The sequence below is a fragment of the Osmerus mordax genome, chromosome 6 (genome assembly GCF_038355195.1).
Source record: "Osmerus mordax isolate fOsmMor3 chromosome 6, fOsmMor3.pri, whole genome shotgun sequence".
NCBI lineage: Eukaryota > Metazoa > Chordata > Actinopteri > Osmeriformes > Osmeridae > Osmerus > Osmerus mordax.
In genome coordinates this window covers 17,793,078-17,807,028 of record NC_090055.1, presented here as the reverse complement: position 1 = coordinate 17,807,028, position 13,951 = coordinate 17,793,078, and the positions used below count along the sequence as shown (strand labels likewise).

The following is a 13,951-nucleotide window of genomic DNA, read 5'->3' as shown; positions in this document are numbered from 1 at the left end:
TTAACACACTGTTGCTAAACCTTATAGAGCAGTTCACTGCCACATCTTACACAATCATCTAGAAGCTGTTTAGCAGGCTCAGGCTGCATGTCTAGAGATGCTGTTATGAGTCTCAATGGTGCCTGGATGGTTGACCCAAATTCAACTAATCTATTAATAATGGTAACAATATAATATTTATTTTTCAAAAATGGTTTATTGTTTGGTTTGATTGTGTGTGTGTGTGTGTACCCACACACATACTATCTAAACGTTCCCTGGTTCAGGATCATCTAATGTTGTTTCCCCATCTGGCGACTGTGCGCCGCTGCTCCCCAGCTCTGGAGCCCCGGCTTCAGTGATACACCTCGGGCTTTGCACCTCGGGCTTTGCACCTCGGGCTCAAGAGGGGCTCCAACCCTGAGAGCAGCATGCCCACAGGGACCACGGGACCCGCTCCAGAAGGGCCCCCGCGCGCCCGCCGCCTGTCTGTCTCCAGCCGGCCTCAGTCCATCATGGTGGTCCAGTCCAGGTCCCCAGGGGAGGGCGTGTCCCATCAGAGCAATCTGCTAAATGTGAGGGAATCCGGTCATGAGATTGTTACCCACAAGTCCTCCCTATGCAGGGATATGTGTAAAATGTTGCAAAAAAAGCCAAGAAAAAAAGAAACAAAAGTAAAGTTAATATAGCAAGTACTTGTTATGTCACCAAGGACAGAGGAGTGCATGTGTAAGAGATAATATGCTACATTCCTGTTGTGTTACCCTTATTCACAAAAGGAAAGAGGCCCAGATACTTTTATGGGGAAACCAGCTGGCGAGGAATGACAAATAAAAGGAATGATGGAAGTGTTTCCTGTAAAATCTAGTGTTTGTGGTGCCCATTTGAATTGGACATACTGGATAGTTTGTTTTGTAATTTCAAAACTTGATTGCTGCAATCAAAATAATGATTACAATTCCCAAAGTCAAGTTTTCTTTGACATAAGACAGAAGTTGGGAAAAGTTTTCCAGGTGTTTTGTGTGCATTTAGCTCTTTACTTTGTGGAATGCACTGCAAAGAGAAGTTCAGGTTCACCTCAGGACACACTCTGTTTTTTTCATTCCCTCCCTCCCTCCCTCCCTCCCTCCCTCCCTCCCTCCCTCCCTCCCTCCCTCCCTCCCTCCCTCCCTCCCTCCCTCCCTCCCTCCCTCCCTCCCTCCCTCCCTCCCTCCCTCCCTCCCTCCCTCCCTCCCTCCCTCCCTCCCTCCCTCCCTCCCTCCCTCCCTCCCTCCCTCCCTCCCTCCCTCCAGACAGACACTGAAGCCCCTCTCAGTCCTCTCCCCCTGCCTGACATCATGTTTGGTGAGCCCTTCCTGCTTCCAACCCTGACACGTAGACACAAAAGCACCACAGACATCGCCTACAGCCCTCAACGGGGTTACTTTCGCTCGCATCGTCCCTCCATCCACGTCCCGACTGAGGCAGAGCTAGCCTTGTTCCGACGCTGTTCCCTGAGAGAGCCCAACGGCTTGCCGCGGTGCTGCCCCGGCCATGCCCTCAGCGTGCCCAACATGACCAGCATCGGCCCCCTGCGTAGCCCCGGGCCTAGCCCCCAGCGGGGCTCCCTGCCCGCCCCCTCCCGCAGCATCGTCTCCAGCCCCGTGCGGGAGCTGGAGAGGCTGGCCAAAGCTCGCAGCAAGCTGCAGGAGACGGAGTGCGCGCAGACGCCCACGCTTCCCCCCGAGGCCCGGGAGCAGCTCCGCTACGTTACCAAGGACGGGAAGTGCCGCGTCAACCTGTGTCACATCGCCGAGCGGGGCCGCTTCCTGTCCGACATCTTCACATCCTTCGTGGACCTCCAGTACCGCTGGTTCCTCTTTGTGTTCATGATGTGCTACGCCGTCACTTGGTTCTGGTTCGCCGCCCTCTACTTCCTCGACGCCTTCCTGCGCGGAGACCTGGACCCGCCGCCCAACAGCCACCGGGACGTCGCCTACGGCCAGGAGAGGTGCTACCAGGGCGTGGACGACTTCGTCTCCGCCCTGCTCTTCTCCGTGGAGACCCAGCGCACCATCGGCTACGGCTCATGCACAGTCTCCCCCGCCTGCCACGAGGGCGTGGCCCTGGTCATGACGCAGTGCATCGTGGGATCCATGATCGACGCCCTCATGGTGGGCTGCATGTTTGTCAAGATCTCCCGGCCCAAGAAGCGAGCGGAGACTCTGCTCTTCAGTCGCACCTGCGTCATCTCGAACCGGGACGACCAGCTGTGCCTGATGTTCCGCCTGGGCGACCTGAGGGAGAGCCACATGGTGGACGCCAAGGTGCGCGCCAAGCTCATCAAGTCGCGCCAGACGGCGGAGGGAGAGTTCCTGCCCCTGGAGCAGTCGGAGATCGACCTGGGCTACGACAGCGGTTCTGACCGCCTCTTCCTGGTGGAACCGCAGGTCATCCAGCACACTATTGACAGCAGCAGCCCCTTCTGGGAGCTGGACCCCGGGCAGCTGAGGAAGCAGCAGTTTGAGATCATCGTCATCCTGGAGGGCATTGTGGAGGCCACAGGTTGGTTGTCACAGCAACACCACGCTTTATATGTATAAAGTAGAGCTGGAATGAGCTGCAAGTCATTAGGTGAGTGAGTTCAAGGGGAAGTTCAAGAATTTGTTCCAGGAATGCAGACACAAACTGTTTAATTAGATCAATGTGTACAAAAGACCGCCATCTGGTGGAGGAAAATAATAGCTTCAACTAATCCTGGTGACTGAAACGGAGAAAGTATTCACTGTCAAAGGCAATCTCGACAACCTGTCTTTCGTTTTTCCGCCAGGAATGATGTGCCAGGCCAAGACGTCCTACATCGAGACAGAGATCGAGTGGGGGGCCCGCTTTGAGCCGTGCATGACTCTGGAGAAGGGATCCTTCAGGGTGGACCTGCGGCGCTTCCACTCCACGTACAAGGTCCCTCTGCCCCAGTGCAGCGCCAGCGAGGCCCAGCAAGTGCAGACCCTGGGGGACTGTGAGCTCCGCGATGCCTCCCGGACCAGCGGAGACTGGGAGCCCTGGGGGGAAGCGGAGGGGGAGGCCAAGCGGGATTGGGAGAGGGAGCGGGAGAGGGAGGGGGAGGGCCAGGCAGCGTCGCTGAGGCACGGGGGATTCACCATCGACAACATCCAGGAGGAGAGGTTTTCGGAGCTGAACGAGGGCGAGGGGAGATCCATCCCATGTGACCTCGGGGGTTACACAACCACAGTTTAACATTGTGACTGTTGAAATGTATGTACTGAGTAATGACTCATTACGACATATTATTATGTTAAATGTTATATTTATGTAGACTGTGTGTCTGCCCCTCCTCTTGCTGCTTTCATAGTGATTTTACACACTACTCAGCAATGATGATAATAACATAAGGTACTGTATCTGTAATTACCCGAATTACTTAGGACCATGTGATACATGATAACAGCATGCACAGCAAATTGCCTGTTAATTGCTTTGAGATATTAAGGTTTCTTGTTGTATGTACAGTTTTTTGAACATTTGATCCAAAATGGGAAACAGGCTACCCCTGATATGTTGGTATAGACATGTTCTTCTATGTCTGTGAAATTATAGCCATAAAATGTAAAAAGGGGAGAAATATTTGAAAATAAAATGTATTGTTTAGTTGTTGACAATCTTTATTCTTTATTCCAAAGAAATACCAGAGATAAATGTGTCTGGTCAAAACCACTTTCATTCAATATGAAACTACAATTAACTTGCATAAACAAAAACATACAACTACAAAAAACATAACAATTGTAAAAAACACTTTTTAAATGGCAGAATTAACAAACAGAAATGCAAAAGTCAAATATACATCAAACAGGTTCTTTCCGGGGAGCATGAAGGTGTGTTATAAATTAGTTTAAGCTGCCAGACAAGCTAATGCTGCTAGGGAACACTGTGTTCCGAGGGACAGCAACACACTGGTGCCCTCTAGTGGAAGTCATGTGCAGAGACACTCACTGTGGATTTGAAGACCCTTGAGATGAACTACACTGTATGGACAAAAATATTGGGACACCCGACCATCACAACTATATGAGTTTTTTGTATGTCTCATTCCAAAACTACAGGAAATAATATGGAGTTGTCACCCCACCCACATGTGTCTATAACATCTTCCACTCATCTGGAAGGCTGTCCACAAGAATGTTGAATGGGTTGTCATAAAATCTCCTGTAAGTGTAATGAGTAGCTGTCCCAATACTTTTGTCTATATGGTGTATTATGACCGGTTATGTACAATACATTCTACATGTGTCAGACTCCTCCGATATGAACCTTAAAATCGAAATAAATAAAAAATACAAATGTTTTTCTTACATTTTGACAAATAAACACACCCAACAAAGTCATTTCACGGCAATGGATTGGATTCATACTTTGGGACATATTGACGTCTGCCTGAGCTACGACTGTCACAGCTGGTGGCTCGAGAGTCAGTCCGGCGGAGGTCAGGGGCTCATGTGGAGGTCAGGTGTGGCTGGTGTACAGGTAGGTGCTGTTGATGGTCCAGTCTGAGGGGAAGTCCTGGAGAGGGTGTTCCTTCAGGTGTTTCTGCATGATGGCCAGGCTGCTGCAGTACTCCAGGCAGGCCGTGCACTGGTAGGGCGTGGCCCCACCGTGAGTGCGCAGGTGCTTGATCATGGCCGAGTAGTCACGTGACCGCTGACCGCACAGACGACACTCAAAGGGCTTCTCTCCTGTGTGTGTGTGTGTGGGGGGGGGGGGGGGGGGGGGGGGAGAGGGGGGTGTCAGATGAGGAGATGAAGTCAGAGGGGAACCAGGTGGGGCCATGGATTCAAACATGAGAAGGTCATGTATGGGTAAGATTATAACTTATCAGTAGAATAATTTGTGTATTATCGTATTTATCAAGGTTGCACCTTAACCACATACAACAAAGATAATACTAACCTAATAATCTACTGATTTGGATCAACATACGCGAATTCTTCAATTTTGGAAAAACATTGAAACTGACACATTAGGTTTCAAGCCGCTAGGAAAGTGTCAATAGGAGCAGGATCAAAGATTTGCGTTGTCCCTGTACTTGTTCCAAATGGCATCTAACTTAAAACTCGAACAAGAAATGTAAGGCACAACCACAAGTTAAATCCCATTGGTGAATTTGTCAAGGCAACACTTGATCTACGGATTAATATCAACATGTTCTTCAGCTTCTCCCACAGGAAGCGCCTGTTCACACAGAGACAAGCGCACACAGGGATACACAGGGCGGTGTACCTGTGTGTACGCGGTGGTGTGTGTCCAGCTGGTGTTTTAGGCTGAACTTCTTAGGGCAAATCTTGCACTGGTAGGGCTTCTCCAAGCCGTGTCCTCGCCGCTGGGGACGCAGGGAGCGCTCCAACTTGTAGCCCTGCCCACAAAACCCACAACCTAGAGAGGCCTCTTTGAGAGGAAAGAGAGGGAGGAGGAGGAGGAGGAGGAGGAGGAGGAGGAGGAGGAGGAGGAGGAGGAGGAGGAGGAGGAAGAGGGGAGATGTCATGAAGCTCTGGAAGACGTTTCTAGCTTGGAAACTCTTTCAGTTCGATCGTTTCTGACAGAAGTGTCACGGCCTCTGCTCAACCCATTTTCACATTGACATGTTCGCAAATGAGTTAGTCTAACGAATGCCACCACGAAACATTCCACACCTTGTCTTTTGCTCGACAACGTCTATGGGCCGTTCTCTTTCTCCCACTCTCTCTTTAGCCTCTCTTTAGCCTCTGCGTACACGGTGCTCCTGTGCGTGTCACAATGAGGCACAGGAACACAGAATGAGGTCGTAGCCAACCACAGGTCACTTTGTGTCTGTTATCATGCGGCTTGGCACTGTGCGCTCTACTCTGTCACAGGCCTGATTGGAATGGACACCCACCGTATTAGAGCAACTATGTACGTATGTGTGAAAAAGCTGGGCTGGAGACACACACGTACATAGTTGCTCTAATACGGTGGGTGTCCATTCCAATCAGGCCTGTGACAGAGTAGAGCGCACAGTGCCAAGCCGCATGATAACAGACACAAAGTGACCTGTGGTTGGCTACGACCTCATTCTGTGTTCCTGTGCCTCATTGTGACACGCACAGGAGCACCGTGCGGTCGGCGCGCTCTCTCTACCCTCGCTCTACATCAAGGGAGAAATCAACTGCTGTGTAGCTTTTTGAGGGCCGCAGTGTCAGTGTGGGCTGGGGTACAGTCGTAAGAATAACCTTTATGACACACATTCGCTCGACCACAGCGAGGACTGAGCAGGCCCTGTGGCATCGAAGTCCAGATCTTCTGGTCGGCCTTGTTCTCGCTGCCCCGCCCTGCCACTGACACGAAGCACTGCCACCGCATCCTCTCAGCCCCCAGAAAACACCCCCACCCGCTCCCCCACTTTGCAGTGTTCTTTAAACGAAAGGTGTGAAATTCGATAAGGAGCTGAATCGAGTCAAGTTTCAGTGTGTCTTATTAAGGCACAGTAGTATTCGTACAGGATGTTGAAGTTAGGTGAGGGAGGGTGGTTGGAAGGGAGAGAGAGAGAGAAGGAGGGAGGTTAAACCGCAGCATAGCTCCTTTCACAGTGCTCGACTCATCCTCTATCGGCCCATTAGGTAGAGGTTTCCTGTCCTCTCCTACTGCCTCACTTTAATAATAGACGCAGCACACAGCACGTACCTGACCATGGAAGTGCCTTTCTGCTGGGGATGGGTTTTGAGGTCAAGTCAATGGCAGGCTTGTAGTGTTCTGGAAGAACTACGGTTCTATGTGGTTCTCTAACATAACTTACGGTTCTATGTGGTTCTCTAACATACCTTACGGTTCACAAGAGGCTACATTCCTGCATCTGAGCATACAGGTATGTCAGTCGGTGTAACGCCTGCTTGGTTAACTCTGTGACACGTGTGTGCTGTTGCAGGCACACAATCACGCACGCACACACACATACATACACACGTACCCACACACATATATACAATTGCGCGCACACACACACACACACGTACACACCGATAACACTGCCCGGGTGCACCATAACTCTTCCTCTCTCTCTCAGTTCAGGTCAGAAAAGGCTATATTGGCATAAAATACATTTGTAAACATTGCCAAAGCAACAATAAGACTGTAATGGAGAGAGGGAAGAATGTTTAGCAAACGTTGAGTTTGAAACATCTCTCTCTTTTTTATCTCCATTATAAACCCCTTGGTTCTGGTGTTACCTGAGCGGCTGGTGGGTGATGCATGCAACCATGGTCTCTCCTGGAGGGATCTGCTGCAGAACGGGCAGCCCTGGCTCCTCAGCGCTCGGTCGGCAAGTTCCTCATGGAACCTGGAGAGAACACACGCCAAATTAGCCAAATTTAGAAGAGTGAGGACAAGTTTGATTCGGTTGCAGGGAAGAAATCAAATGGACACCAAATTGTATTTTTCCCTGAGAAACTCCACACTAATCCATATGTGGCGGATATGTCATATATACAGTAAACACGTTTTGTGTGAAATAGGGACTTCCCATTGCGTGACTCATTACATGCTCCACAGTCTAACATCATTTCAGTCTCATGTCACCTTGGTTTCACCTGAATATATAGATATATGCAGTCCCTTTCACAGAGAAAAAGTAAAAAAAAAAAAACGGTTTTCTGTGAGCAACAGGAAACGAATTGAGCGACAACTTCCTACGCCCCCAAATTGATATGGATAGAGATCTGCAGGAGTGGGCAGGAAGTTGCTATTTTACACACAGACACAGCAGTGCCTTGGCCCAAACATTCACTCTGTCTCTCTGACCTTGGCTAGCAGAGGACCTGGCGGGTGGTTGAGTTCTGTGAGGTATCAAGTGGTAGAAGTAAGCTTTCATGGCTGAATATTGCAGGAGTAGGTTATGGGAAAGCAGAGATGGACAGGGGAATTCAATATTCAATCTGCTGTGTGTATGTGTTCTACCTGAGTCTGTATATGTCAAAGGGCAAGACTGAAATAGTTCTGTTTTGTCTGAAATGTCTGTAGGTTGGGTAGATCTGAATGTCTTTGAAGTCTTTCGTTTGCAAGGGAGGGGACAGGCTAAGGGGGCTCCCCGTAGATACTATTCTCTGGAAACACATGTTACTGTACACTGTACACATTGTGGGGCAAATCATTTGAAAAGAGGAGTTATTTATACACACAGAAAAATCACATCTAATTGCTGTACTACTTCCACAATCCCCCTAATTACAATGAGAAAGTTTACAATGAGAAAGTTTACAATGAGAAAGTTTGCATTTGGATAAAAAATTATTGATACCCAACAGCAGATTTTGTATGTAGACATGTCCAACAGCATATATACTGCATGAATAAATGTATAATGCGATATATTGTATGTATAAATGTATGACAGAATTAACTTTACTTCAATATTTGAGTTTTAGACTTGAGCTCTCAATAATGTCTGATGTGTGTTGTAAACAAACACAGCAATCTCAAAAAACAAAAAATTATTTCTTTTTTTAACTAAATCATTAAAATCCTAAGACAGAGAAAACAAATATTTATAAATATGTATCAATACCATGTGTAACATGATAAAGTAGTAACGCATTATCTGTTATAGCACAAAATGTACTCAGGGCGTGCCTGATGGGCTTTGTATTTCTCCATTGTCTCGTTCTTCTGCCCCGATTTCCATGGGCACTATTAATACGTCACTTTGGATAAAAACATCTGCTAAATGACTAAAATGTGTATAATTTAAATGCAACGGATTGTCTGAATTGGACAAGTGGGAAGGGTTACTGACAGGGGAAACTCTGGAAAGTGCAAAAGTGGTCCACTTATCACTGACATCCACCCCGACACTAATGAGTCAGGTTGCTCTTGTCATTCGGAAAATCAAGCAGCGTTAAGCAAATTAGGGGGATTCTGAATAACTGAACATCAAACTAGAAAGAAAACAGGGAAAAGATGGAAAAAGATGTAGAATAAAGGTATTTTTACCTCGGTCTTTCTCCCTGTTCTTCCCCCATCAAGACTTTTTCAGAGGTGTCCCGTTTCCTCTCCAGTTCCTGTTTGATTATGTCCCCCAGCTCTGGCGAGCCGGCCAGGAGGGAGTGCGTGTCGGGGTGAATGATGCCCGGGTAGCCCACAAAAGGGTTGTGGACTTGGGCTGGGAAGGGGGAGGCGAGCAGGGGGTACATGTGCTGTGTGGAAAGAGGAAAAGAGTACTGCCCCAACTGCTGCGATCGGTGGAAGGGGTGAGAAGCCACGAGGTCGGAGTAGTTGAGGGACATTCTTCTCAGGGTGTTGACCGAGTGCCACCTGTACCTGGATGGCGAGCGGGCGCCATTGCAGGTGGCAGTGCTGGCGATGACGCTGTCCCTGGAGGGGGTACTCACGGGCGTGGGTAGAACTACCAGGGGCCTCTTCTTCAGAGGAGGGGGGCCGGAGCCCTCGGTCTGAGCAGCTGGAGGCGTCTCTTTGACTGCCCCTACCTCGTGCTCCTCCCCGGGGGGAGACGGAGCTCCGTCGTGGGGCTCCCCTTTCGGAACGAACCCTCCTCTGGAGGCCTGGCCCTCACTTCTCTCCTCGGATCCTCCCGTCTCCGCCTCTTCTCCCGCTTCCTTGGTGTTGTCCGCCTCGCCGGCCCGGCGCTCCAGGGCGTCCAGCTGGCTCCGGCACTGCTCCTCCAATGGCCGCATCTCCAGGAGCTGGGCGGCCCTCAGCAGCTGCTGCAAGTCGGACGGCGGGACCTCCAGGGCCTGGGAGTAGCTGAAGTCCAGGAGCTGCTGGAAGGTGTCGGGGGAGAGGTCCAGGGTGCAGCTGACGGGCTGGTCGGCGGCTTCCCCCTGGCCGAGCAGCTGAGCCAGCCGCCGGCTTGCACACGCCAGCACCAGGCGGTGGGCCCGGAACGCCCGGCCATCCACCGAGATGACGGCGTCGCAGAGAGAGCCCGAGCCACGGAGGGCATCCGCCTGCCGCAGGAAGCTGGAGTACTGAACGTTGTGGAGGCGGACCATGATGGATGAGGAGGGGCCGCGGAGAAGAGGTGAGCAGCGGAGATGAGGAGGTAAAACAGGGGGATAGGCAGGTGAACGATGCCTCAGCTGCAGCAGGCTGAGACCATCCTACAGAGTTTGGATCCTACACTTCCTGCGAACAGAGACATGAAAGAGACATGTGAGAGTGTAAAGTGGAAAATGGTTCCTCGAGTGAAGGGATTGTTGACGAGCAGATAAGCCCCACTTCTCTAGATTTTTCCATCGCTGATAGGTCGTTAGGATGTTTCCAAAGTGTCGGTGAGGTGTGAGAGGAGGGGGTGAAAGTGAACGAGGTAGGAGATCAGGGTGAAAACATCAACGCAGTGACGTACCTGTTGGTTAGGCTGTCGACTAAAAAATAACGCTTCATAGAAACCAACAATTGTAACCCAGATCTTATCTTTTTAACCCAGATTATTTATGGAGCTATGTTGTTTGGTCTTTTCAAACCTAATACTGTGGTAGACTGACTACAGTATGAATCACATAGTTATTATAGAAAGACTGTCTGGCCTCCATAGTAAAACGTAACGTGGGTTGTGTCTGGTTGATGTGCGAAAAGGTCGATTTGTTTTAAGTTAACTTTGAAACGACGCTCCAAGCTTTGTGAGGAAGCCACAAAACCTGACAGAATACGAAAGCATGACTAATGCCAGTACACATTGTCTTCACAGACAAACAGAGAATTTGTTTGATCAACAACAACAACAACCGTAAAAACACAGTCATTTGGGTTAGATACGCATCTTCATTCATAAAAGTGTGCACTTGCGAAAAACACTCCCTGCAGTTCTTCAGAAACAGGAAACATATAAATTCTAACCCTGATAAAGTTACATGAACTATATATACATACAGTAAATGTATACTGAAGAAGTACACAGTCTTATTACCAAATATAGATTTCCCTCATGTGTATAAATGGCGCACCTTGCAAATGAAACAGCATTGTAGTCACTAAAAGCGAGTATTGAGGATCTACAGTAAGAGGTCAGTTTCAGTTTGTGGTTGAGGAACAGTGGACATGTCTACTAGGTCTACTCCGTTTGGGCTCGCTCTGCAGCGCCATTTCTGTTCATGTCACGGAGAAGGCGACTCCTCTTCAGTCTGCTGATGAAATGGAAAGTAAAGTGATAACACTGTCATTGTTACTGGAACTGATGCATAACCCCTTTCTAACAGACTGAGGCCGACTCTCTCATTCCCCTGACAAACACACACACACACACACACACAACCACACACACACATACACACACACGCACTCACATACATTACAAGCACATGCGCACACAGATACACAAGCACACACACACACCCACACACATGAACCAACAAGCAGTAGAGTCTTCAAGGAGAATGCAGAGAAGGTCAATACATTTCAACTCCAGAAGTACTCAGTACTCAGATGTACTCAGTACCAGTACTAGAGCTGTCTGGGAACATGTCCTGGCATGCTCCTTCCAAGATGGTGCCATTCTTGTGGCCAGTGATAACTTCTCTGTGTGTTTGACTTCTCATGCTGTAAGAATGCAATTTCGCCCACCCAAGAAGTGACTAAGCGCGACTCCACAATGATGCTGTCCACATCCAAAGCGACACATCCAACCTCCCTTCTGCCACACTGAGAATAAAGGTAGTTGTAAGTGTTGATTTGTATGTTCCATTTGTGTTTATTTTGACACCTGCAAACTATTAACCCTGCAAACTGTTACTAGGATTCGGAGAACACAACATTCACTAAGGATTTATTAATATCACAATTTTGACTGTGTCATGATCTATGATTTAAAATGTTTCTTTAAAATTGTATTCTAGATTAGTTTTAGTTTTATTCATGACCAGTATGATATTGTAAAAATGTATCTGGATAGATAAACCATGTGGGTGTGCTTCACCACGCACCATTGGAATAATAATCAGTTTTGAGTATTTCCGTATTTTGGCAGACTACACATTGCAGTTTAGACATCAATAAGTCAGTAATGGCAGAAGCGCTTCAAAGTTTTAAAACCTGCAGTCTGGCCTGTAGTCTGGTATTTATGAGATGCTAATCAGATACTAATGAGATGTTTGATTATTATTCACTGAACTCTATTTGTAAACGACTACCATTATTGTTTTGATAATGCAAGACAGAAATACCTTATTAAGACATTATGTTACCATAATGGAGCTATTTGTCTGGTGTTTAATCCTGCTGACATCATGTTTAGCAGTATCACACTGGTTCAGATAATCCCTGTTGAGATGCTGGTCTTGTGCTCTCTGTTCTAATCACAATGACTGTTACATTGGTTATGTTGTCTTTTTCTACTTTTAAAAGGGTTTTACTTGGATCAAAAGCGTGTTTAAAAAAAACAGTGAAAGCACTAACTTATGGAGACCACCTACAAGTTTGCATGTCATCAAATACACACCTAGTGACAGAGACGCTCTTCTTTGTGGACTCGTTCTCTTTTTGATACAATTTCCTAAACGAATCTGTTCTCCTTTGGAAGCTTAGTCACAACTGAAATAATTAGCACATAACTGATAATTACCACATTCCGTGCGTAGACATTAATGATGCAAACTGTGTCTGTATCATCTTTTACATCTAAAAAACAGCGGTGGCACCATTTGAATAGGTTTGCTCTGAGGCCTCAAAGACAGCAGCCTAAGAGCAGATAAACCCGTGTCAACGATTGGCAGACGTGTTCACAAGAAACAGCTCAATCATAAAAAAAAGGACCAGACGTTTGCAAGAAGGATACACAGAAAACATCATCCCAGCACGTACCTAAACATCGACTCACACTGTCCTTTGCGGCGCACTTTCAGAGCTGCGAAACCTTAAATGTAGCCTTGATAGAGATGTGATAACAATGTTTCTCAAAGATGGCGCAACAACAACACACAAATACATGACACTGATCTACACGTCGTACTGTGGCTCGCACACTCTAGGGGGAAAACCATGCAAGCGGAGGCACCTCCTCAACATCCTCTGCCGGTGCGTGAGCTCAGAGAGGGCCGTGGGCCTCTACTTGCCTCGCGCGTTAAAACGGCGGGCGCTGCTCGTGAAGAAGCGCCTGGGAGCTCTGGCCTGAAAACCACAGGAGCAACTTCTACCCTGAAAGAGCAACAGAGAGAAGAGAGGAGCGCGTAGGCATGGAGATGAAGGATAAAAGAGAGGAGGAGAGGAAAGAGACACGGGCCGAGGGAGAAGGAGAGAAAGGATGCACGAGAGAGAGGGAGAGGGAGAGGGAGAGAGAGAGAGAGAGAGAGAGAGAGAGAGAGAGAGAGAGAGAGAGAGAGAGAGAGAGAGAGAGAGAGAGAGAGAGAGAGAGAAGCAAACAGTTGTGAAACTACTCAGGGTGGCAGACAGCACAGAGAAGCATTGGTGTTGAATACAATGAAGAAACTCACCAAGTGACTCAACTGTGTCCTCTGCAGAGTGACAACTTGACACGAACGGAGGCCTTACTGTAAAATGACATCTCTGACTGACTGTAGGCTTAGGTGAGGTTCAGAATTTCTCACCTCCTCAATCTTCAGCCCCGCCTCCTCAATTTATCTGCTGCTGATTGGTCCATCAGGGTAACATCAAGCATATGATTAGTTTATGGTGCATGGATTTGACCTTTGATTTGACTGTAGGGTTATATCTACAGGCTTAGTAAGACATGTTACAATAATGCATTTAACTTTAACAATAGTGTTTTGTTTTTATAGTGTATGATTGTGGGCATTTGTCGATGATGTGTTGGAATTGTGGTTAGCTCAGGTACAGCATGTACCTCCCGACCACATCAGAATTGCACCTACATGCTTTGAATATAATAAAAGCAGTAAAAAAAGTCAGTGCAGGTCTAGTTTTGTGTGTGTCTGTGTGTCTCTATGCATGCGTGTGTGTGTGTGTGTGTGTGTGTGTGTGTGGGGGGGGGGGTTGT

At 48.1% G+C, this 13,951-nt stretch overlaps 2 protein-coding genes across 5 annotated transcripts; one reads left to right on the top strand and one right to left on the bottom strand.

Moving 5' to 3' along the window:
• The first annotated feature begins 410 nt into the window (after positions 1 to 410).
• On the top strand, positions 411 to 3,216 carry LOC136944373 (G protein-activated inward rectifier potassium channel 3-like). The gene is made up of 3 exons (XM_067238119.1): positions 411 to 554; positions 1,272 to 2,523; positions 2,789 to 3,216. Exons 1-3 carry the CDS (start codon positions 411 to 413, stop codon positions 3,214 to 3,216), a joined length of 1,824 nt encoding a protein of 607 aa, XP_067094220.1.
• Positions 3,217 to 3,447: 231 nt separating this feature from the next.
• Positions 3,448 to 13,180, bottom strand: zbtb32 (zinc finger and BTB domain containing 32). Of its 4 annotated transcripts, none has more exons than XM_067238902.1 (5): positions 13,046 to 13,180; positions 8,977 to 10,124; positions 7,218 to 7,327; positions 5,257 to 5,421; positions 3,448 to 4,712 (listed from the first exon to the last, which is right to left on the bottom strand). In XM_067238902.1, the coding sequence occupies exons 2-5, from the start codon at positions 9,993 to 9,995 to the stop codon at positions 4,483 to 4,485; spliced, it is 1,524 nt and encodes a 507-aa protein (XP_067095003.1). In that variant the 5' UTR covers positions 9,996 to 10,124; positions 13,046 to 13,180; the 3' UTR covers positions 3,448 to 4,482. The 4 variants fall into 4 exon arrangements, with proteins under 4 accessions (XP_067095003.1, XP_067095004.1, XP_067095005.1 ...); XM_067238903.1 differs by lacking the exon at positions 13,046 to 13,180 and adding an exon at positions 12,799 to 12,886 and having other exon boundaries at positions 8,977 to 10,128; XM_067238904.1 differs by lacking the exon at positions 13,046 to 13,180 and adding an exon at positions 12,815 to 12,873 and having other exon boundaries at positions 8,977 to 10,128.
• Between the last annotated feature and the right edge of the window lie 771 nt (positions 13,181 to 13,951).

What these genes read in the sequence shown, in the direction of transcription:
- LOC136944373 (XM_067238119.1), top strand. Translation starts at nt 411, where the DNA reads ATGCCCACAGGGACCACGGGACCCGCTCCAGAAGGGCCCCCGCGCGCC. An exon ending in ATCAGAGCAATCTGCTAAAT is followed by an intron (nt 555 to 1,271) that starts GTGAGGGAATCC and finishes CCCTCCCTCCAG; the next exon opens with ACAGACACTGAAGCCCCTCT. An exon ending in GGGCATTGTGGAGGCCACAG is followed by an intron (nt 2,524 to 2,788) that starts GTTGGTTGTCAC and finishes TTTTTCCGCCAG; the next exon opens with GAATGATGTGCCAGGCCAAG.
- zbtb32 (XM_067238902.1), bottom strand. Translation starts at nt 9,995, where the DNA reads ATGGTCCGCCTCCACAACGTTCAGTACTCCAGCTTCCTGCGGCAGGCG. An exon ending in ATCACCCACCAGCCGCTCAG is followed by an intron (nt 5,422 to 7,217) that starts GTAACACCAGAA and finishes TTCCTCTCAAAG; the next exon opens with AGGCCTCTCTAGGTTGTGGG. An exon ending in ACACCACCGCGTACACACAG is followed by an intron (nt 4,713 to 5,256) that starts GTACACCGCCCT and finishes ACACACACACAG; the next exon opens with GAGAGAAGCCCTTTGAGTGT.